Source organism: Pseudophryne corroboree, chromosome 9 (genome assembly GCF_028390025.1).
Source record: "Pseudophryne corroboree isolate aPseCor3 chromosome 9, aPseCor3.hap2, whole genome shotgun sequence".
Classification (NCBI taxonomy): Eukaryota; Metazoa; Chordata; class Amphibia; order Anura; family Myobatrachidae; genus Pseudophryne; species Pseudophryne corroboree.
This window is the reverse complement of record NC_086452.1, coordinates 160,209,237-160,231,691: the sequence shown is the minus strand read 5'-3', so window position 1 is coordinate 160,231,691 and position 22,455 is coordinate 160,209,237. Positions and strand designations below refer to the sequence as shown.

Below are 22,455 nucleotides of genomic sequence, written 5' to 3'. Positions count from 1 at the left end.
GGTCTATCAATACACGCTTTTATGTTTTTTTGTTCTGAGTCCTTGTAATGTATTGTTTTGAGTTCATGTATGTATTGTTTATTGTTTTGTAGAAATCAATATATGATGCCTTTATAGCATTGTCTATAATTTGAAGCTTGTCTTGATAAAGATCCTAAAACTGAGGATCGAAACGTCGACTGAATAAGCCGAATTTCTACCAATAAAGTCATTGTGAATAAAGAAAAGTCGCTGAAAATTATTTACTGGATGAGTGCACCTCCTAACCTCTGGACTCTTGCCTGAATATTGTGGGCCTACCTAACTTTGGAGAATCCCACTAGGAGCACCCCATTGTTGTTATTTTCCTTGATGCGAGTGCAGGAATATACATGTTCTATATATATATATATATATATATATATATATACACACACACACCAATCCTCTTCTTAATGGCACTCTCTGTCAATAAACAAACGCCGGGGTGCCCTCCTTCAATCATGTAGGCTCAGCTGGGTTCTCTGGGTAATACTTTGTAAGCATGTCCCTGATAGCAATTCAAGAACCAGGCGGCACTCACCGGACTTTTTCAAATCATCAAATGTATTGAGAGCTGTAGTTACAAATAAAAGAACAGCATATCCAGTATCACCGACGTTTCAACGTCCTATGGACGTATTTTATCAAGGTGCAGTGGTATATCTTTTTCTTCACAGCACTGCACCTTGATGAAACGTATTTATTATTATTTTTTATTATTATTATTTTCTATCTTATTTATTTCTATATTATTATTATTACTATTATTATATTTATGTTAATTTTTTTCTTTTGTGTGTGTGTGTGTGTGTGTGTGGCGACGAATTAATGCCCTGCCCCGGGTGACAGAATTCCTAGTTTCGGCCCTGTACAAGGATTATGTTTTCGCTCACAACATCCAGAATTAGTACTATATGGTACATAGTGATGTCAAAATGAGTCATTATATTCATGTATTCGTGGGAAAACAACATTACAGAACAACACTTTATACATCTGTATCAGGAATATGATTATAACCTTGAAAACCAATAACACATTTAAGGTTCACTGAAGGCTCTATTTTCCAATCATACAACTTGAGGCGCTAAATCTAAACAAAGGCGTACTCTACCCATCAATAACATGTTCACAATAGCCCATGCCTCCATCCAAACTAGCAGACCCACTTCTGTCCTACCTCCCACGTAAGAGTAGTGTCCATTACAGCATCAGTGGGTTCTCCATGATTCTACTAGTACTCAGTGTGGGGGATAGTTATCAAAAATCAGGTAGGAAAATGGATTGTTGCCTATAGCAACCAATGACGTGCTTTAAGTTTAAAAATTCTACAAGAAAAATGACAAATACAATCTTGTATAATCATGTTCCCTTTATGTCTGTTTTAATAAATGGTGCACTACTCTTTTAACTGTATTTGATATTTGAGATTATCTTCCCCAACACTAATGTAACCATGGTCCTGATTCAGATGTATCTGGAGGATCGGCACGTAGCCAGGAACCGTGCTGCGCATATAATGTACGGGTCTGCAATGCTAGTAGCAGATCGGCTGAAGGCTGTCAGTGATTGACAGTCTGCTGTCGTTTGGGAACATGGAGGGGACGGTGACGACCACGGTTTCCCAAAACAGAGACGTGTAGCTGCTGTTTTGGGGGAGTACAAGGCTAGTATCTCCCTTCGGAAAACAGAGATTTCCTGGCCTCTTGGTAGAAGCTGCTACGGCCGACTTGTGCTACTCTACTGGTCACACAACTGACCGATGGTGTCGCAGGTGCTCCAATGCTGCGTACTAGGACACATCAAGGGTCATTAATGCAACCCGGAGGCGTCTACATCAGTCGCCTCCTGCTGCAGCGATGCACTTTCCAACCACATCCGAATCAGACCCCATGTTACTGAGATACTTGTACCTTGAATTATCTTTAAATAATGTACAATGATTCCCTAGGTGGAATATGCAGACTTGACAAAAATGAATCCCGCTCGTCTCTAGCAGTCACCAACCAAAACACAATCCACGTTCCGTTATCAAATGTTTTATGCTAGAACAGCTACTTGCAAAACCACAAAAACAAATTGAAAAAGAAGCTAAGACTTACCTGTGTGAGAATAGATGTACCACAATGCTGCCGTTAACAGTGCACCAATTATGAAAGCTGCAAATGCAATTCCGACCACCGTCGGTGTGTCCAGACCGTAGAAAACAGCTAGAGTAACAAAAATTCAGCTCCGTTATTCACAGTGACTGACACAAAATCTGCACATTTCCGAAATGTAATTTTGGCACCACATCAACCAGTTTTGCAAAAAAAAAAAAAAAAAAAAAAAAAAAAGCTCTTTCATACATCTAAATTTCACATTTAGGGCAATAAATCAGTTTATATACCAGCATGAGCCTGTAGTTTTTTCCTTATGAGATCAACATATCAGGGGGTAGAAATGACCTTCCACATAGCTGTAAGAAATCAGGCCCTTCGGAACATGTCTACATTCACCACTGTGAAAAATGGATTTTCGCAGAAGCACTTAACTGCAATGGCCTTTAAATGCCGCACTGACAGTATTACTAAGATTTAAGGAAATATCACTTATTCCTACATGAGTACTGCCATCTCAGCCAACTTTATTTTGTAACCTATGAAACCTTTCTGGACGTGTTCCCATTTGTAGGTGGAGAGCGGAACCGCTTGTGAAATAAGTGATGTCAGGCAAAGGACAGAGAATCACAGAAATAGATTCTATTGTTCTCAATATTTGGCAAATCTGTATAGGTTTGAAATTAATTCCAGACAAAAAAAATACACTTCCTTTAGTTGAAAAAGCCACACAGAGACACCCTCTATTGATATCCAAGTGTGCTTCTATTTTCTTTCAAATCCTTGAGGCATTCATTCTTTTATTTTATTTATATACTTTTTATTATTGGCATATGCCTCTTATTCTAATAATAAAGTCAGAGTCAATGGAACTACATTAATATCAGACGGTTGGGTGGAAATTTAGAACAATGCGCAGACAAAAACAAAACATCAGATTTTATAGCGGTCATGGCAAACTAAATGGGTGTTTGCATGAATTGGGTTTAAAGTATATGCAGCATTTATACATGGATGTGGCAGCCATTTTGTGGGATGAACCAATGTGTATGAGAACGCAGTACATCAGTTCTCTAGAACTAGTCATTTTCCAGTGACATGAGGCATAGAGTGGCGCAAAGTGCCTTTAAGCAATTTGTGAATGACTAGTTGTCCTTGAGTTTGTTATACCAGCAAGTAACAGAGATTACTGTCTGACAGCAGGACACAGGCCCCAGATATATAACTAAACATAATTTTCACTCAGATGAGAAATCATATGTTGGGCGATATTCAATTGATCATCACGCCCGATCTCCCGTCTAAAGTTACGGGAGATTGTGGGCGCGATAATCAATTGTTTCTGACTTTCGCACTTATCGTGCCCATTAAGGTCAGGTTTAGCTGAGTAAAGCAGCGATCACAAAAACGGCAAATGGGTCACTTTTTGCACATTTCAGTTCGCCACTCCGAGAGGGTGCAAGCTGAAATGCAGACGCTGGCAGCCATCGCGCCCGAACAGAGCTACAGATGGAGCCACGCTAGTCGTGGCTCCGTCTGTCCGGCCAGGCGCGCGCGCCCGTGATGGAGACGTGCCCCATTCACTAGAATGGGAGAGCGTCTCCGCCACGCACCCGGACGGAGACGCTCAGAATGGGAGCATCTCTGTGCGCTCCCGGCGTGACAAGGCGGATGGATCGCCTAGTCACGTCGGGAGTGCACGCCTGCGGTGGAAACGCCTCAGATGAGCGCAGCTCCATCTGTACAATTGAATAACTCAGTTTGGGCTTCATCTACTGGCTGCCGGCGGAACAACATTTAAATTTTGCCCATTGTGTTAGATTCACCATAATGCACAATTATTAGCCAATATTTGCTGGTATTCAGTTTGATCGCAGATCATTTTGTTGTACTCTCTATGGGATATTGGCACATTGCCCCACTTGGGTCTACCTGCAGCCTCAATCATATGTAGGCATGAGTTTCAATAAAGATCGCCACCCCTTGCAGCATGTACGGTGGGGATTGTACAAACTGTGCCTTTCATTGACGCAACATAAGGTAAGTGCATGTCATTCACTAAGGAAATTAGCTCTTAAGGTAAACTTCTATTTATTTGGATTCTGAATCAGGGCTTATTGTTTGGTAGAGTTCTGTAATTTCTTTTGTATAACTTAACAACCGGTTATGTAACTTTCACTAACATGTCCTACTTTATTTTGTCAAAAAAGAATGTTAAGAAGCCATTTCTAAAAACAGAATTTGAAAAAAATAAGTAAATAAATTATTAATATCACTTACGTTCGGGTATACTTGGACTGTTCTGATTTTTGGAGTTATCTGTTTCAAAACAAAGAATCCAGATGAAAATATAGCAAAATATTATAAAAATGAAATAAATATGAAATCTATGCAATGATAAAAACAGCCTAGTGAGATTTTTCAATACAGTATGTATAAATATTATAAGAAGTGTAAATATCTTATCCAGCATCTGTAACTAGTTGCTAGATAGTTGGCATTTATATATGTGAAATTAGGCAGGTACAAAAATTATTGGTCAGACTCATTGGATAATATTGTGGACTATGAATAGTGGCAAACAACACTGAGATCAACTGTGAACATAAGGGGCGAACTGTAATAGGGTGCCAGAAGCCGGAGGTGCGTGAGTTTGTGCGAGAATGCCTGGATTTTTTAAAGCACCAATCATTTACAAGTCAAAACCAACCTGGTTTTACTTTGTAAATGATTGCCTCTTTAAAAATACGGGCATTCTCGCACAAACTCCTGCACCCTATTATATTTAGCCAAAAATCTTAACTACATACTTTATTACACTTTGCTACAATCCCGCAGTGGCAGGGGGGGGGGAAGGGGGGGTTTGGCAGTTGGGAGGCTCTGTCTCTCGCTGCCCTGCTTAGCAGAGCAGCAGTGAATAGACGCTGTGCGCATGCGCACAGCGTCTATTCATTGGAGACAGAGAGGGCATGCCAGCAGCTCACAGAGCGCTGGGCATGCCCCCTCAGTGACGAAAACGGAGCGTGGCTCGCGTTCGCGGTCCTCCCGCGAAGCGACGCCCCCTTTCCCTTAGGTCACGCCCCTTTTTCGGGAGCGCGTGTGTCCCTCTTTGTAAGTATGAAAAGTTGGGAGGTATGTTTCAGGGAGAGAAATAGCACTGTCCAAGACCAATTCTAGAGGCTGATTCTGAGGTGGGAGCAAAAGCAAAAAAGTAACTTTGTATCTGGAACAAACCATGTTGCAATGCAAGGGGTGCAAATACATTTATTTAGTTTGGGTGTTTGGACACCCCTCTAATCTAAGGGGCATATGTGACTAGCATGGATTGTCCGCACTGACCGATTCATTTAACTGCCGAAACCATGCGGGTTAAATACCAGAGGGCACCCTTCCACGTTAAAATGCACCCTTGGGATTTAAGATGTGGGGAAACCCATAGGTTTTTTGCATTTTACAAGAAAACCTACTGGTTACCACAGAGGGGTGTTCTTCAGTTTGCCGCCAGTCGGGATCCCGGTGCATAGTATACCGGCGCCGGAATACCGACAGCCGGCATACCTACACCTTTTCTCCCTCTTGGGGGTCCACGACCCCCCTGGAGGGAGAATAGATAGTGTGGTGCACCATTCCCGCAGAGTGGCAAGTGCAGCGAGCATGCAAGGGGCTCATTTGCGCTCACCCAGCTGTTGGTATGCCGGCGAGCGGGATTCCGGCGCCGGTATGCTGGCCGCCGGGAGCCCGGTCACCGGTATACCCTACTACACCCACCACACAGTACCCGCGGTCTAACATCAGCGAATAAATAATTGAATATCCCCGGGCATGAAGCCCAGAGCGTTTCCCTGCTTGGTAAGCCATGTACCTAGTACTTTCTCTGCTGTGTCCCGGTAAGGTGGGCGGGCGGGCGGACCGTCTGTAATTAGAACTGACAAAATGAAAATCCAGCCCACTTTAACCCCTGGATGTGGCCCTAAACCTCTCTGTTATATCTGCCAAACTGCAGTGCAACATGATTTTACCAAGGTGCTAAGTTACTTCTTCTTGTTTGCTTTGCGCCAAAACTCAGAATCAGCACCTTAATATATTTAGAGCCACAGACCATCCAAAGAGGCCCCGTCTACCAGGTATACAAAAGTCTACTTCTGGACTTCATACTTATTTATTATTGCATTTCTCATCAATTAGTTCCACACAGGTGGATCATAAATTAACAACTTAACTGGATAATATTTCATCTACAAATGTCTGATTTTGGTATTATCAAATGTTGTAAATAATAGCTATTTATCCCCATTTCTGTATAATTTTATTACGCATATTTGCTAATATATTATACCACAAGGGTAAAATATCTCTTACTAACATCATTGAGAATTTGATAATTAAAAAAAAAAAAAATTTTTTTTTAACAATCCTGGAGTAATTTTTGGAAAAAAGTCTTAAACATTTGAACCCCCCCCATCCCCCCAAACTTTATATATATAGCGGAAGATGCATGGCGTGAGTGAGCCACCAGTTCCCGTGCAACTAGCGTCGCCGTCTTTTTTTGATAATGCAGCTAGGGTGCATCAGGGACTGTGCTGTTTAATTTAATATGCGGCAGTTGTATATCTTTGTGCGACTGAGTTTGTATAAGCAGCAGAACAGAACTTGTATTGGAAAAAAGTCGTAGCTGCTATTGTAGCACTTCAGGGCCCTCATTCCGAGTTGTTCGCTCGGTAAATTTCATCGCATCGCAGCGACTTTCCGCTTAGTGCGCATGCGCAATGTCCGCACTGCGACTGCGCCAAGTAAATTTGCTATGAAGTTAGGATTTTTACTCACGGCTTTTTCTTCGCTCAGGCGATCGTAGTGTGATTGACAGGAAATGGGTGTTTCTGGGAGGAAACAGGCCGTTTTATGGGCGTGTGGGAAAAAACGCTACCGTTTCCGGAAAAAACGCAGGAGTGGCTGGAGAAACGGGGGAGTGTCTGGGCGAACGCTGGGTGTGTTTGTGACGTCAAACCAGGAACGACAAGCACTGAACTGATCGCAGATGCCGAGTAAGTCTGAAGCTACTCTGAAACTGCTAAGAAGTTTGTAATCGCAAAATTGCGAATACGTCGTTCGCAATTTTAAGATGCTAAGATTCACTCCCAGTAGGCGGCGGCTTAGCGTGAGCAACTCTGCTAAAATCGCCTTGCGAGCGAACAACTCGGAATGACCTCCCATATACAGATTCAGAGACTCAGTCGCACACAGATATACAAGTGTCATATATCAAATTAATTAGTCGGCAAAAAAGACGCATGATGCCAGCAGCCTCACATGACCTGGCGTGCCATGAGGGGCTGTCTGGCGTGACTGCAGCAACATACCTCCCAACATCATTAGGCTGGTACCTGGGACTCCCCTGCGCAGGTGTACCCGGGTGTGTGGCCTAGATGGAAGGGGGTGTGGCCTTGAAGGAATGCCACAATTGTGAGCCACGCCCCGTATTCGTCACTATGGGGGCATGACCAGCTGCTGGCCATGCCCCCTGCTCCTGTATCTCCCGTGAATAGACACTGCGTGCATGCGCACAGCATCCATTCACCGCTGCTCCTAGCAGAGCAACGAGCGACAGGAGCCTCCAAACTGTCTCCCCCACCCCCACCACCAAGGAACACTGCCGCCCACGGGTGGAACAGTGGGACAGTCCCAAAGAAACTGGACTGTCCCGCGAAAATCGGGACAGTTGGGATGTATGCAGCAAAGATTTATGAGGACATATCTGTACATCCTACCTCACATAGGGGAAGAATGAATTACACACATGCAGCTCACATAAACAATTACGGTAGCCTGACTTCTGACTGCACCACCAAAGGCTGCAAGCAGAAATCAGCTAGAGAGACGCATCTTGCAGATACTTTGAAGTCGTACACAATGTGCGCCCCATAGTTTCCAAACCTTTGTCAGACCAGATATGTTGTATTAGACTTATTACTAAATGTTACATTGATTTATGTATTCATTTTATCATTATATTTATAGTATGTTTTCCTTTGAACACCACTTACACAGAAACCTGAAGTGTCCAAATTTCATGTGGAGAAACAAGACAGTCCTTTCCATAATGAAATGCTAGAGTCTGGATATCATAATATTCCTATCTTATACTGTTACATTCTTTCCTGTCCATTGTTATCACTAAAATGTCATTGTGATCAGAAACACCACTAATCTCATCCCACTAGTGGAGAGAGAGAGATGTGTGCCATTGTAGACTGTACATATTTTTCCAGGAGATATAATACCCAATGACATTTTGTATATCTACAAAGTACTATTTTATTATTGCAGCTAGAGCACATCATATTTTAAATGAACAAGTGATGCATTATATCTGTAATATGTGCATTAACAATCAGCTAGATGAGTCCTTGACTTTTGTTTCTGTGTATGTGTCCTGTCGTTGTTCTGGGGGTCTGGATAAAGTTTTCTTTTTGAATTGCACACTACTGAGTAATGATCATGTAACCATGGTTACTCAATGTTAGTCAAAACAATTCCATTTTTTTTATGACCAGTTTGCTGCAAATTGGAGTAATTAAAATGGTTGCTATAAAGCTGTCTGGACCATGTAGCAAACAATTTTTTGGCACTCTGAATTGGTATTACAATAATACAACAACCAAATCTTATAACTAAACTATAAATATTCCTTTTTGTAGATAATTGATTACCACTTTATACAGCAAGTAACTACACTGCTCTTGCACACTGTTCTATGCAAAATTCATTTACATCCCCATTTAAGGATATCTTTGGTACTGAAATGTTTACATCAAGCTAAATCCTATGGCCCAAATATTTTAAGCATGTTATACCATCCTATAATGTCTGCACAGACCGCTGGTGTATACATTTGCCTTTAGAACCTTGTTCGGGTGAGAAAACTATTCTATCCAGTAAAAATATATTTCAGTAATACAAAAGGTTTCTGAAAAGTAGAATAAATATTTCACTGGGTTTTTTTTTTACATAAAGTGTTTCTCTTGATGTGCTGTTACCTGCGGGGTTCTCTAACGTGATCACTGCCAATGGTCTTGTGACTGTCTTCTTGTTCTGCATCATAGAAAGTATCATACTGGTGGTAAGGGAAGTGCAGGCTTCATCAAGTTCAATGCACTGTAAGAAAGAAATGCAAGGTCAGGAAGGGATTCAGTGTACACTTCAGTATCATAAAAGGGTGTGGTTCGTTTTATCGATAGTGTCTAGGTCGACCACTATAGGTCGACAGTCACTAGGTCGACATGGATGGAAGGTCGACAGGGTTTCTAGGTCGACATGTGCTAGGTCGACAGGTCTAAAGGTCGACATGAGGATTTTTTTTTTTTTGTCGTTTTCTTCGGAAAGTGACCGGGATCCCAAATTAGTGCACCGCGTCCCCTCGCATGGCTCGCTTCGCTCGCCATGCTTCGTGCATGGTCCCTTCGCTCCGCTACCGCTTCGCTCGGCACACTTTACCGTTCCAATCGTAGTCCACGTGGATCGTTAAGTATGGGGGGAAAAAAAATTCAAAAACTCATGTCGACCTTTAGACCTGTCGACCTAGCACATGTCGACCTAGAAACCCTGTCGACCTTCCATCCATGTCGACCTAGTGACTGTCGACCTATAGTGGTCGACCTAAACATTGTCGACCTAGACACTGTCGATTTTCAGACCGGATCCCATCATAAAAACCTTCAACAACTGTCATCCTGACCTGGAACAGCATGCCCAGAAGGAACAGTTCAAACAGACAGGAAAAAAATAGATTAAACGCACAGTTCACCGTAACAGACCTTAAAAAAAGAGAAGTCTCAACCTGTAGAAGGCAACCGGTAGCTCGTCTGCTTTTTTAGAACTACAACTCCCATCATGTCACCTGTTTCTGCAATTGCACACGTATTCTCTAATTATTTAGTCCCATTGCAGGATTACTTTCTACATCCAGGTAGGCTTGATAGACACACTGGTAAAATATTCTCTTACAGATGTGTCCTCATGCAGCCATTCTTTTTTCGCCACATGGCGTGAGATGCGTGACGTGACTTAGATGCTCCGCCAAGGGTAGCCATTCCCGTGCTTAGTACTTTATCCAAACGTTTGCACCTTAAGTCACTAATAGTGTACTACAGTAAGTAGCTAGTAGTATACTGAGGGCCTCATTCATAGGTGGACGTTACTGAACGCAATGTAGATGACAGCGCAGCGGAGCGATTATTTGCTACTGCAAATGCGCAAGTTATTCTGAAAACCCCTACAGTGCACGAGTCACCCTGACTGTATGCACAAAAATGCTATAGTGGACTGTCTAGAAACAACGGCGGTGGTACTGTGTACAGGGGCCCAGAAAATGAACGTCTCAGGGCATGCCCTCTCTGGTGCATGCTACTGCACAAGGAAAGGCTGACACTAGCATTTACATGTCATCACATAAATGGTGTGATTTGAGGATATATCTACAACTGTAGGTGGTACTGCAGCTTTCAGCCATATTATTATCATCCTTTATTTATATGGCGTCACAAGGGAACTTAAACAAATAAGCAAAACAAGAAAACAGTGACTTACAGGCAATATAGAACAATTACAGGGTATATACATAGCTGAATAAGCAGATGACGCTGAAATACTGTAAGTAACAGGGTGGCTGAAAACCAAGGGATTTGGTGAGGATGAAGGGAGTATGGAATAGAAGATAGTTTAAGTGCCTGCATGTGCCCAGCGTGTCTCCCAGGGATGACATCATCTTCCTGTGCCCCAGAAGCACCAATCAGCGTCTCAGAGCGTTACTCGGGTCTGAAAACATGGGTAATGACCGTTTCCACTGCACACTTACCCGAGTCATTACCGTGTTCTACCCAGGTAGCTATCCGGGTAGGATTCCCAGGTCACTCAACCGTGTTGAGCCATTTCCACTTACAAAAACCCTGTGTCGATGCGCCCCCCCCATGCAAAAACACGGGTAAATTTAGCTAGTGGAAAAGGGGTATAAGTGAAGGAAAAGCACATGAGGGAAGAGGACCCTGTTCGTGTGAGCTTACATGCTATTAACAGGAGGAACACTATAATCTCGATCCAGGACATAAATGCAGATTCATTATATTTTACTTGAGTTTGAGTTGCATATATTATTAAGCCAAGGTTCATGCTTTATAACCATAGGGTTTCACGTTACCCTTCACATAGGGCGCCAAGAAACCAACAATTGGTAACACTAGATTCTATGGAAAGGGTTTTACTGAGCACATTTGAGGTGTTGAAAAATGATGCACCAGAGTGATAATTTCCTATCAGCATAGCACAGTGGTTCCCAAACCTTTTTGAGTCACAGCGCTCTAGAGTATAAGAATATTTTTCAAGGGACCCCTAGGTCAAAAGTTTCTTATTGAGAAATTTAGGAAGAAATATTAAATTAAGTAAAGTGTGTTTATATGTCATCATTGAGTTCAAATTGTGGTGAGGGACAAGATTTGTCCACATAGGGGTATATTTACTAAAATTCGTATTTGTGTCGATTTGGAGGGAGATTAAACATGAATGACATGGAATGTGTGAATTTGCAACTTTTTGAATTTTTTACGTCACATTTACTATGCTGTCGTATTCTGCATTTTTGTTTTTTCCGATGTCGATGTCATTCGTAATTTCGGCCAGTGTTTTACGGGAGTGATTAGTAAAACACTGCCGAACTTAACACAATGAATCCCGGCCGGATCTGTGAGATCCGTGCAGGGCTTCATTGTGTACCTTAAAAAAGTGTTTAAAGAGTTAAAATTCACAAAAAAAAAAATGCGTGGGGTCCCCCCTCCTAAGCATAATTAGCCTCGGGCTCTTTGAGCCGGTCCTGGTTGTAAAAATACGGGGAAAAAGTTAATTGGGGATCACCCATATTTTAACAACCAGCACCGGGCTCTGCGCCTGGTCCTGGTGCAAAAAATACGGGAGACAAAAAGCGTAGGGGTCCCCCGTATTTTTTGAACCAACACCGGGCTCCACTAGTCAGAGAGATAATGCCACAGCCGGGGGAAACTTTTATCTTGGTCGCTGCGGCCCTGGCATTAAATCACTAACCAGTCACCCCTGGCCGGGGTACCCTGGAGGAGTGGGAACCCCTTAAATCAATGGGTCCCCCCCCCTCCAGCCACCCAAGGGCCAGGGGTGAAGCCCGAGGCTATCCCCCCATCCAAGGGCGGCGGATGGGGGGCTGATAGCCATAGTGTAAAAAAAAGAATATTGTTTTTTGTAGCAGTACTACAAGTCCCAGCAAGCCTCCCCGCAAGCTGGTACTTGGAGAACCACAAGTACCAGCATGCGGTGGAAAAATGGGCCCGCTGGTACCTGTAGTTCTACTACAAAAAAAAATACCCAACAAAAAACAGAGCACACACACCGTGACAGTACATGCACACCTATATACACACATTCTTACCTATGTTCACACGAGGCTCGGTCCACTTCTCCACGTAGAATCCCTGGGTACCTGTAAATAAAATTATACTCACACAATCCAGTGTAGCTCCGTCCTCTTTGTAATCCACGTACTTGCCAAAAAAACTAACCGAAAAACCCGAACCACGCACTGAAAGGGGTCCTATGTTTACACATGGGACCCCTTTCCCCGACTGCCGGGACCCCCTGTGACTCCTATCAAAGAGGGTCCCCTTCAGCCAATCAGGGAGCGCCACGTCATGGCACTCTCCTGATTGGCTGTGCGCTCCTGAGCTGTCAGTCAGGCTGCGCACGGCAGATTTACAATGTAGCGCATAGGCGCTCCATTGTATCCAACGGTGGGAACTTTGCGGTCAGCGGTTGAGGTTACTCGCGGTCTCGCAGGTCTATTTTAAAACTGCTTTTTTTACGATTTGTATTTTTTCACAGCAGTGTTTGGCTATTGCCGGCAGTGTTTCTGAGTTCGAATTTTTAGTAAATTACCGAGTTGTATCAAATAACAGGCGTATTTGATCGATGGTGTATTAATTCGTATTTTTTTTCTTTGCCTTCCAAAAAAATACGAATGCCCTCATCATTGCCGAGATTTGAGTTTAGTAAATTCCCGAGATGACACTTTGAAGAAAAAACACCAAATCGGTCAAAATCGGGAGCTTAGTAAATATACCCCATAGTTTATGACTGACAGCCACCAGCACTGGTTTTGCCTATTACATTGACCAGAAATAATTTGAATTGGTCCCGGACCACCAACCCAGGGCACCCCTGCAAGTGTTCCGAAGTACCCCAGGGTGCCACGGCATATAATTTGAGAACAACTGCCATAGCAAATATATAACTAAGCCTAGAATATTAAATCATGATTGAGTGCGTAGGTCCAATTAATGTATTTGGCCTGCAGTAGATACTGAACTTGCTGACTCTTGAAATAGACTGGGAAGAAATTATGCAACATTTGCAAAATAAACATGTTGAAGGGTAGCGAAGGTTCTTGATAAAAGCCAGTCATGTCTTGCATTCTAGAATCCAGGTCCCTGGAGTGCGGGCATGCTGTGAAATATAATCCCCTCTTGTGTTCCTCGTTCCACAAATGAGGCAAAACACACTTCTACACACAAGTAACCTGACACAAATAACTGTCAATGTACCTACTTGACTCTAGTAGCATGTAAAAGCACTTAAGATAACACTTTTCAGACTATAGGGGCAATCTGTATTTCCGTCATGAAACAAACTAATTTTCCTGCTCTGGTCACATAGCAAAAACTCATCACAACATTGTACTAAGGTAACTAAATCAGCACTGAGTAACGTTTCCTACCATGTCAGTAATTATCCACTATAAAGGTAATTTAAGAAAGAGCAAATAGAAGCGTAACTCAGTGCCTCAGCTATTGTGTGTGTACACATCTCATCTGCTGTTGAAGCCCAATCCCATCACAGAGGGACCGGAGCCCAACTGAATCTCCACTGTGCATTTACTGGTCCTTGTGTATGCTCAGAAGAGCAAAATGGGACACCCCCCCGGAGCAGATGTATACACAACATTAGCCTCACCCACTCCCTCACTGGGAGACCAACAAACTAAAGGACTTGATTTGGAATCATTATTAAAACTCAAGGGGTCTATTTACTAAGCCTTGGAGAGAGATAAAGGGCTTGAGTCATATCATAACGCAATGGGCAATTGTCATGCAACGGAGCAATTATCGACAGACTGCGCCCCGATAGCGATGTATATGCGCCATGTTGCCGCTGCAATCTTGCCTGTAATGAGGATTTCATGGAAAAGTGCTTGACAGGAAGTGACTGTTTGGAGGTGTTAACAGGGAGCAGTTGGAAAAATGCAGGTGTGTCATTGCCGTTTTCGAGGCATGTATCTGCTGTCGGCTGCTAGCTTTTACGAGCAAAAACATTGTGCCAGTGTCGTTACTGCTGTGTCCAGTCTGCATAGCCACAGATCTACACTTAGCCTCGATGTTCCTCATTTCTGCATATAGGCTGCAAATGTGTACGCAATTGCGAATGAGTTTGCGATGGCTCTGGTGGGCTTCTCTATTAACTGCTGGGCGGCAGCTTCACTTGACAACTTTAGCAGTTCCATAGCGTACAAAAAAAGCCATCATATGTGTTTGAGCCATGTACATACAACCAGGGCCGCCATCAGGGGGGAAACTGCCAGGACTGCAGTTCCGGGCCTGGATAGATATGGCCCCACTCGGTGGCCTTGCCCAGTGCCACCACCCACCTCTCCCGCCCTGCTGCTGTACATGGACGGGGTACAACATGTCAGTGAGTGAAGTCACTCCAGCAGGCAGATGAGTGTGCTTGCTAGTGCATGCTCTCAGGGTGAGTTTTGAGATGTAATAACACCTGGACGATGCACCTCTCTCAGCTGTGCCTAGGGTTTGGGGGTAAGTTGCCAGCTGCCAGTAGTTGGGCAGCCTGTGTGGTAATGCTGCTCTTATGGACATGACAAGTACAGACCCCGGCTGTGAGCTGCTCATCTGCGGCCACAGTGACTGGCTGCTGCTACTTGTGATCAGAGACTCAGTGCACTGGTGCCAGGACTGATCTGTGCAATGTATGGGATCAGGGGTGGTGCAAGGTTTCTAGACACCCTAGGCAATGCTGCACAATATCGCCCCTGATCCCTCTAATACCCCAATGCCCAGCTGCTCATATACATAATTGACTCCTTTAAATTTATAATTTTTTAGATTTATTAATAATGTAAATTATATAAATAATGATACTATAACAGTAATAACAATAACATTAACACTGTCTACAAGACCACCATGTAATACTAAGGGCGGGATGTAATGAAGTCTGAATTCGGTAGCCGTACGCGATGTCAGCCAAACCCAGACTTTTTTTTAAAGGGGCAATTATGTACAAAGCATAGTTTAGCTTGTACATGATTGCCCCTTTAAAAAACATCTGAGTTTGTCCAGTATCACACACAGGCTCTGGACTTGAACTTTATTGCATCCCGGCCTAAGAGCGTTTAAATGACCAACATAAAATACGGAGAACATTTAAGTGAATGCCAGGCAATACTATTAGCATTACTGTGACCACCATACAATATTAACAGCATTTTAGCTACTTGCCCACAATACTAATTACCCTGTGCAGCAAGAAAGGAAGGGGAGGAGAGAACAACAGGCAGCGATGGCTGCATCACAGCATCTGACATGTCATGCAACGGTCAGTACTGTGTGTGGCCAGTCTGCCCTGGACCCGAGAGAGTAGATTTGCAGGGGCAAAGTGTGAGGATAGTGGCAGCTGTGCCCGGTAAGCCCTGCAGCCACCGCTATCATCATGTAGATGAAGGATATCTCATTTGTGGTAGGAGGATCCAGTGGTGCCCCCATGGTGCTGGCGCCCTTAGGCAGCTGCCTAATGGTAGCACCGGCCCTATATGGGATGGGGAGGGTCTATATACACTGATATATACAGTATTATTTATTTATTTATTAACAGTTTCTTATATAGCGCAGCAAATTCCGTTGAGCTTTACAATTGGAAATAACAATGATATAACAAACTGGGTGATAACAAACAGTCATAGAGGTAGGAAGGCCCTGCTCGCAAGCTTACAATCTATAGGGAAATAGGCATGTATACACAAGGAAAGGTGCTATCTATTGCATAGTTGTTAGCCAGATTGCAAAGGTTCTTGGTGGGCTGTATGATATGGTCATACAGCAATGATGAACCGGGTTCGAGAGGAAGGGAAAGTGAAGAATGAGAAGACATGTGTGGATATGTGTGGACTGTACAGAGTGGATGCAATTTGATAGGATGGTTTATGAAAGTTATGTGGGCGGTTCTGGAATTTGATATGCTTGCCTAAAGAGGTGAGTTTTCAGGGAACGCTTATTATTATTATTATTATTATTATTGTGCGTGGTAGGGCATTCCACAGAGTGGGTGCAGCCCGATTAAAGTCCTGCAATCGTGAGTGGGAGCGAGTAATGAGTGTGGATGAGAGCTGCAGGTCTTGTGATGAGCGAAGAGGTCGGGTTGGGAGATATTTTGTGATAAGCGAAGTGATGTACGTTGGTGTAGTTTGGTTAATGGCCTTGTGTGTGAGTAAAAGTATTTTATATTGAATGCGGTAGAATACAGGTAACCAATGGAGGGAGTGACAGAGTGGATCTGCAGACAATGAACGTCTAGCAAGGAAGATAAGCCTCGCCGCTGCATTCAGAATGGATTGTAGTGGTGAGAGTCTCGTTTTGGGAAGACCAGTTAGGAGACTATTGCAATAATCAATGCGGGAGATAATGAGAGCGTGGATTAGAGTTTTAGCAGTGTCTTGTGTAAGGTATGGTCGTATTTTGGATATGTTTTTTAGATGCATGTAACATGATCTTGAGACAGATTGAATGTGGGGAACAAAGGACAGATCAGAGTCAAGGATTCACCTAGGCAGCGAGCTTGTGGGGTAGGGTAGATAGTCGAGTTTTCAACAGTGATAGAGATATCAGGTTGGTACCTACTATTGGCCGGTGGAAATATAATTAACTCTGTCTTTGAAATATTAAGTTTGAGGTGGCGAAATGTCATCCAGGATGAAATGGCAGAAAGGCATTCAGTGACACGGTCCAGTACAGATAGGGACAAGTCAGGGGAGGATAGGTAGATTTGAGTATCATCTGCGTACAGATGATACTGAAATCCAAAAGAGCTGATTAGTTTACCAAGAGATGAGGTATAGATAGAGAAAAGCAGAGGACCCAAGACTGAGCCTTGCGGTACTCCAACTGAAAGAGGTAGCGAAGAGGAGGTAGATTCAGAGAAGCGAACACTGAAGGAGCGATTAGATAGGTAGGATAGGAACCAAGAAAGGGCTGTGTCTTTAAGACCTAGTGATTGTAGTGTCTGTATGAGAAGAGAGTGGTCTACAGTGTAAAATGCAGCAGATAGATCTAGAAGAATAAGTAGTGAGTAGTGGCCTTCAGACTTCGTAGTGACCAAATCATTACCCACTTTAGTCAGTGCTGTCTCTGTGGAATGTTGGGAACGGAAGCCTGACTGAAGTGGGTCCAATAAAGTGTATGAGGTAAGAAAGTGTGTGAGTCGAGTGTAGGCAAGTCTCCCAAGTAGCTTAGAGAGACAAGGGAGCTGAGAGATAGGGCGGTAGTTTGAAAGAGCATTAGGGTCAGAATTCTGTTTTTTTTAAATGGGAGTAATCACTGCATGCTTGAAGAGTGAAGGAAAAATACCAGTAGAGAGAGAGAGATTACAGATGTTAGTTAAGGTAGGGATGAACACCAGAGACAAAGCTTTACTTATTTGTGAGGGTAAAGGATCAAGAGGAGAGGTAGTAGAGAAGCAGGATGAGAAAAGTGATGATACTTTATCTTCATTTGTGGGATCAAATGAAGAGAGAGTGCCAGAGGGTTCAGGTAAAGAACGGAGCAGGTCACTGGCTGCCGAAGAGCATACCATTTCATCTCGGATCTTATAAATCTTCTCCTTGAAGTAGGAAGCAAGATCCTGTGCCTTGATAGTGGCTGGTGGGGTAGATGAGGGAGGGTTCAGAAGTCATTTAAATGTATTAAAGAGTCGTTTGGGGTTAGAGGCTTGGGCAGAGATAAGAGTTTGGAAATATGTTTGTTTGGCAGTGTCCAGGGCATTTCTATAAGAGTGGTAGACAGTCTTATATGTGAGAAAGTCACTTGAAATACGAGATTTACGCCACTGACGTTCAAGTTTTCGTGTGAGTTTTTGTAGTTGTCTTGTTAATTTGGAGTGCCATGGTTGACATCTAGGCCTACGTGGAGTGCGATGGGTGGCTGGAGCCACTTCATCAAGGGCTAGTTCTAGAGTCTGGTTCAGGTGTGATACAGCCATCTCAGAAGAGGTGAATGCAGAAATAGGTGAAAGCAGTTGTTGGAATGAAGTGTAAAGTTCTTGAAGATTAATTGTGTTAATATTTCTGCGGGTTTGAGGAATATTGGCGGACTTCAGCAACACAGGGTTTGAATTAATGGAGGACCTACTGTATGCATCATGGACAGTGGTTGGAAGGAGCTGGAACAGGACAGTAACATTGATATACTTATCCGTGTATGGGCAATATTTAATAAGGTCTGTGAGTCCATATACATTAGGGCAGGAGCCTGTGCGGTATCCAAAGCTGGCCTAGAGGTAACAGGGCCTCCTGTCATGTACGTAGTATAACAACGTTACAGCGACAGGTTATATTTTGTCAGTCCCAGGCCCTACAATTTCTGATGGCAGCACAGGTAGCAATCACTATTTAGCCTGAGTGTGGAATGCGCTCTATGTAGGTATAGAAATCACAGCTGACTACTTTGGGTCCCTATCACTGAAAATGGTATCTGTTCAGATGGTCGACAGTGTTAAGGTCGACACTCATTAGGTCGACCACTATTGGTCGACACTGACATGGTCGAAATGGACAAATGGTCGACACATGAAAGGTCGATGCATGAAAAGGTTGAGCTTTTCTTTTCACATTTTTTTTTCTTTTTTGGAACTTTTTCATACTTTAATCCAATACAATCCACGTGGACTACGATTGGGAACGGAGGCAGCGGTAGCGGAGCGAGGCACCTTGCCCGAAGCATGACGAGCTAATCGAGCCATGTGAGGGGACGCGGTGCACTAACTGGGGTTCCCCGTCACTTTACGCAGAAAACGACACCATTTTTTTTTTTAAAAACTCATGTCGACCTTTTCATGTGTCGACCATTTTCATGTGTCGACCATTTGTCCATGTGGTTGACCTAATGAGTGTCGACCTTAACAATGTCGACTATTCATACCGGAACCACTGAAAATGTGCAGCCATGTACCCGATCTCCTGAGTTGGATACAGACACTTTCAAAATGCAGCAATCACAACACAAATCAACTATGCCATGTGAGGGCAACTGCATTTAAAGATGGATAAAACTCTTTAAATATATGATACATACTGTATATCTATGCAAAAATACAAAGTATTATGTCTATAGGGGAGCAATTACATTCTCTATGCATGCATGTGCACATTGCCCACAATTACGGTAGACCAACACTGCAGATTCTCATGCACAACACTAGTCTGTGAAGGAACATCTAGGATGTTTGTGGTCACACGCTTCCGGATCCAAAGCCTGGCAACTTGTGGCTACTGTGAACAATAGAACTGCCCCATACAAGTACAACTGCTCATTATATAGTACAGTACATGCTCTCTTACATTTCCCACACTAAGCTGTAGTAAGCAAAATGTCACAGCGGTCAGAATTTTTTATCTGGCACCTTAAACAAATGATTGTGTCTGACCTTTGCACTGCTAGATCCTGGAGGGCGCTTTGTTTTCCATTCATTAGAAAGAGGTTCATGTACTCATTTGAATTAATCTCTACAGTCATGCAGAGTCAGGGCGAATAACGTAACAAAAATAATGTCAGCTAAAGGTGAAGGCAAATCATTAGATTAATCTAATTCACACCACACTATTAACACATAGAAATGAATTGGCTGCTATGATTTTGTTTTTAGGATTTGTATGGCTCTGCCATGTGGGGTAAGTTATTCCCCAACAAGGCTGTCTGTTTTATGGACCTTATTCAGCATCAGTTGCACTTTTGTTAAAAAAAAAAAGCAAAACTGCAACTGCTAGCACTCGCATGCTGCAGGACCGCCCTGTACAGGGCAAGGCCGCCCAGCATGCTAACTGCCACCAGCGATGCAATCGTAATGCAACTGCGATCGCATCACGGACACAGCAAAATGAGGCAATCCCCCTGCCTGAAGAGCCTGGCTGCGAAGGCAGGTGCACTGCCATGTTTTTTTCTCGCAGCAGACGAGTGTGACATCACACTGCTGCCCCGAAAATGCCTCCCCACAACGTCACGTCGCCACCCCCGACAACCCACAAATGCCTCTGCTTGTCAATCAGGCAGAGGCGTTTGCTTCACTGCGATCGCATTGCCTAACCGGCATACACGCAGAACGTGTCCTGCACATGTGCACTGGGCAGAAAATCGCCAAAATGCGATCGCATCGCTGATGGGATGAGTGCTGAATAAGGCCTTATATCTGTGGTAAAACTCTGCCTGACCTCTACTGGCAAGAAAATAGTTTGTACAGGCATTAGATCTTTAAGTACCATGCTCCCAAACAAGAGTTTATCTTCGAGTTTGAATGGCAGGTATCAGAGCCCATTTTACAGTACTGTCACGTCTTCTCATACTAATTGTTATTTGGCCCTGTATGTCTCCATAAGCAGAACATGCCGTTCATTATACAGTACAATGACCTCTTGCTGCTAAAGAAAAATGAAGAATGATGTAAGACCCAAAGCTCACCTTCGGCAGATTCTCCATTCCTCCTCCTTCCTTATTTGTGCACAGGGTCAGCTCGCAGTGTAGGAAAAGTAGAGAAGTGTTAAACATGTATCTAAACATGAAGCTGAACCGCTTTTTCTCAGTTTGTTCCTGAAGCTCATTCATTCTTTTCACGTTGTAAAATTTGACAGATTCATCTTTCGGACAGATGTTCTCTATAATTGTGTACTGGGTTAGGATATCGGGATTGGAAGAATGAGAAACGAAACAGGTTTGGATGGCAAAGCTTAATTCCTTCACTGCTTTGGTTAAAGAGACCTGCAAATACAAAGATGGAAATGATTACCGTATTTTGATTTTTATACACTGACATTGCTCTACTGTGTATTGCTGTACAGTCGCACAGTTGTGTGGAACATAGAGGGTTATTCAGGTCTGTAAGCAAACCAAAAAAGTTAGCAATTGGGAAAAACCATGTTGCACTGCAGGTGGGGCAGCTGTACACTGCAGGGGGGGCAGATGTAACATGTGCAGACAGAGTTAGATTTGGGTGGGTTATATTGTTTCTGTGCAGGGTAAATACTGTCTGCTTTATGTTTACACTGCAATTTAGATTTCAGTTGGAACACACCCCACCCAAATCTAACTCTCTGTGCGCATGTAACATCTGCCCCACCTGCAATGCAGCATGGTTTTGCCCAATTGCTAACTTTTTTGTTTGCTAAAAACTCTGAATAACCCCCATAGTCTGCAACAGTGTTTGTGCATTATTTACATGCATGCCTGTAAAAAGCTTTACAGATTGCAAATGGGTTGTGAAATAGGTGAAGAATATAGAGGCCTATGACGAATGAATGAGAAAACTAAACATAATAGTTGAGAGTGTCAGGAATCTACTGGCATTTATTTTATTTTCAGTGCTTCTATTAATGATTGCAACATCAAAGTGTAAAAGGTATCTATATATAACTGTGTGTGTGTGTGTGTGTGTGTGTGTGTGTGTGTGTGTGTGTGTGTGTGTGTGTCACAACTCCCAACTGTACCGATTTTTATGGGACAGTCCCACTGTCCCATCCGCAGTAGGGGAGGGCGCAGTTGGGAAGCTCCTGTCGCTCGGTGAACAGACGATGTGCGGGAGGCATGGCTTGCGTTCCCACAAATCCACGCCCCCTCTTGTCGAGACCATGCTCCTTTTTTGGACGGGCACGGTTTCGCTGCGCCAGGAGGTCCCAAGTCCCCCATCACTAATGTTGGGAGGTATGGGGTGTGTGTGTGTTTATTTGTTTTACATTTGAATTATCAATAAATGGATTAAATAACATTGTCAAAACTTAAGGGCCCCATACACTTACGCGACATGTCCGTCTGACATGTCGCAGGCGATCACCCCGGCAGCCTCCCGAGGGGCAGGAACGCCCAAGATACATCGTATGCTATCCTTTTGCATACGATGTATCTTGGGCGATCCTTGGCGATCCCAGCCATGCCTGCGGGGTCGGACGTGATTCAATGTGCAGCACATTCAATCTGGAGGATCCGATCCGATGCTCACT

The 22,455-nt window shown here is 43.5% G+C and overlaps 1 protein-coding gene across 2 annotated transcripts in view; it reads right to left on the bottom strand.

The window, feature by feature from the left end:
• Positions 1-22,455, bottom strand: part of TGFBR3 (transforming growth factor beta receptor 3) — a 303,293-nt gene that overhangs the window by 45,007 nt on the left and 235,831 nt on the right. For both annotated transcript variants that reach the window (XM_063939908.1, XM_063939909.1), the window contains 4 exons: positions 20,924-21,220; positions 9,155-9,272; positions 4,401-4,439; positions 2,124-2,231 (listed from right to left, as the gene is read on the bottom strand). In XM_063939908.1, the coding sequence (XP_063795978.1) occupies positions 2,124-2,231; positions 4,401-4,439; positions 9,155-9,272; positions 20,924-21,220 (562 nt within the window). The remainder of the gene's footprint in view (positions 1-2,123; positions 2,232-4,400; positions 4,440-9,154; positions 9,273-20,923; positions 21,221-22,455) is intronic.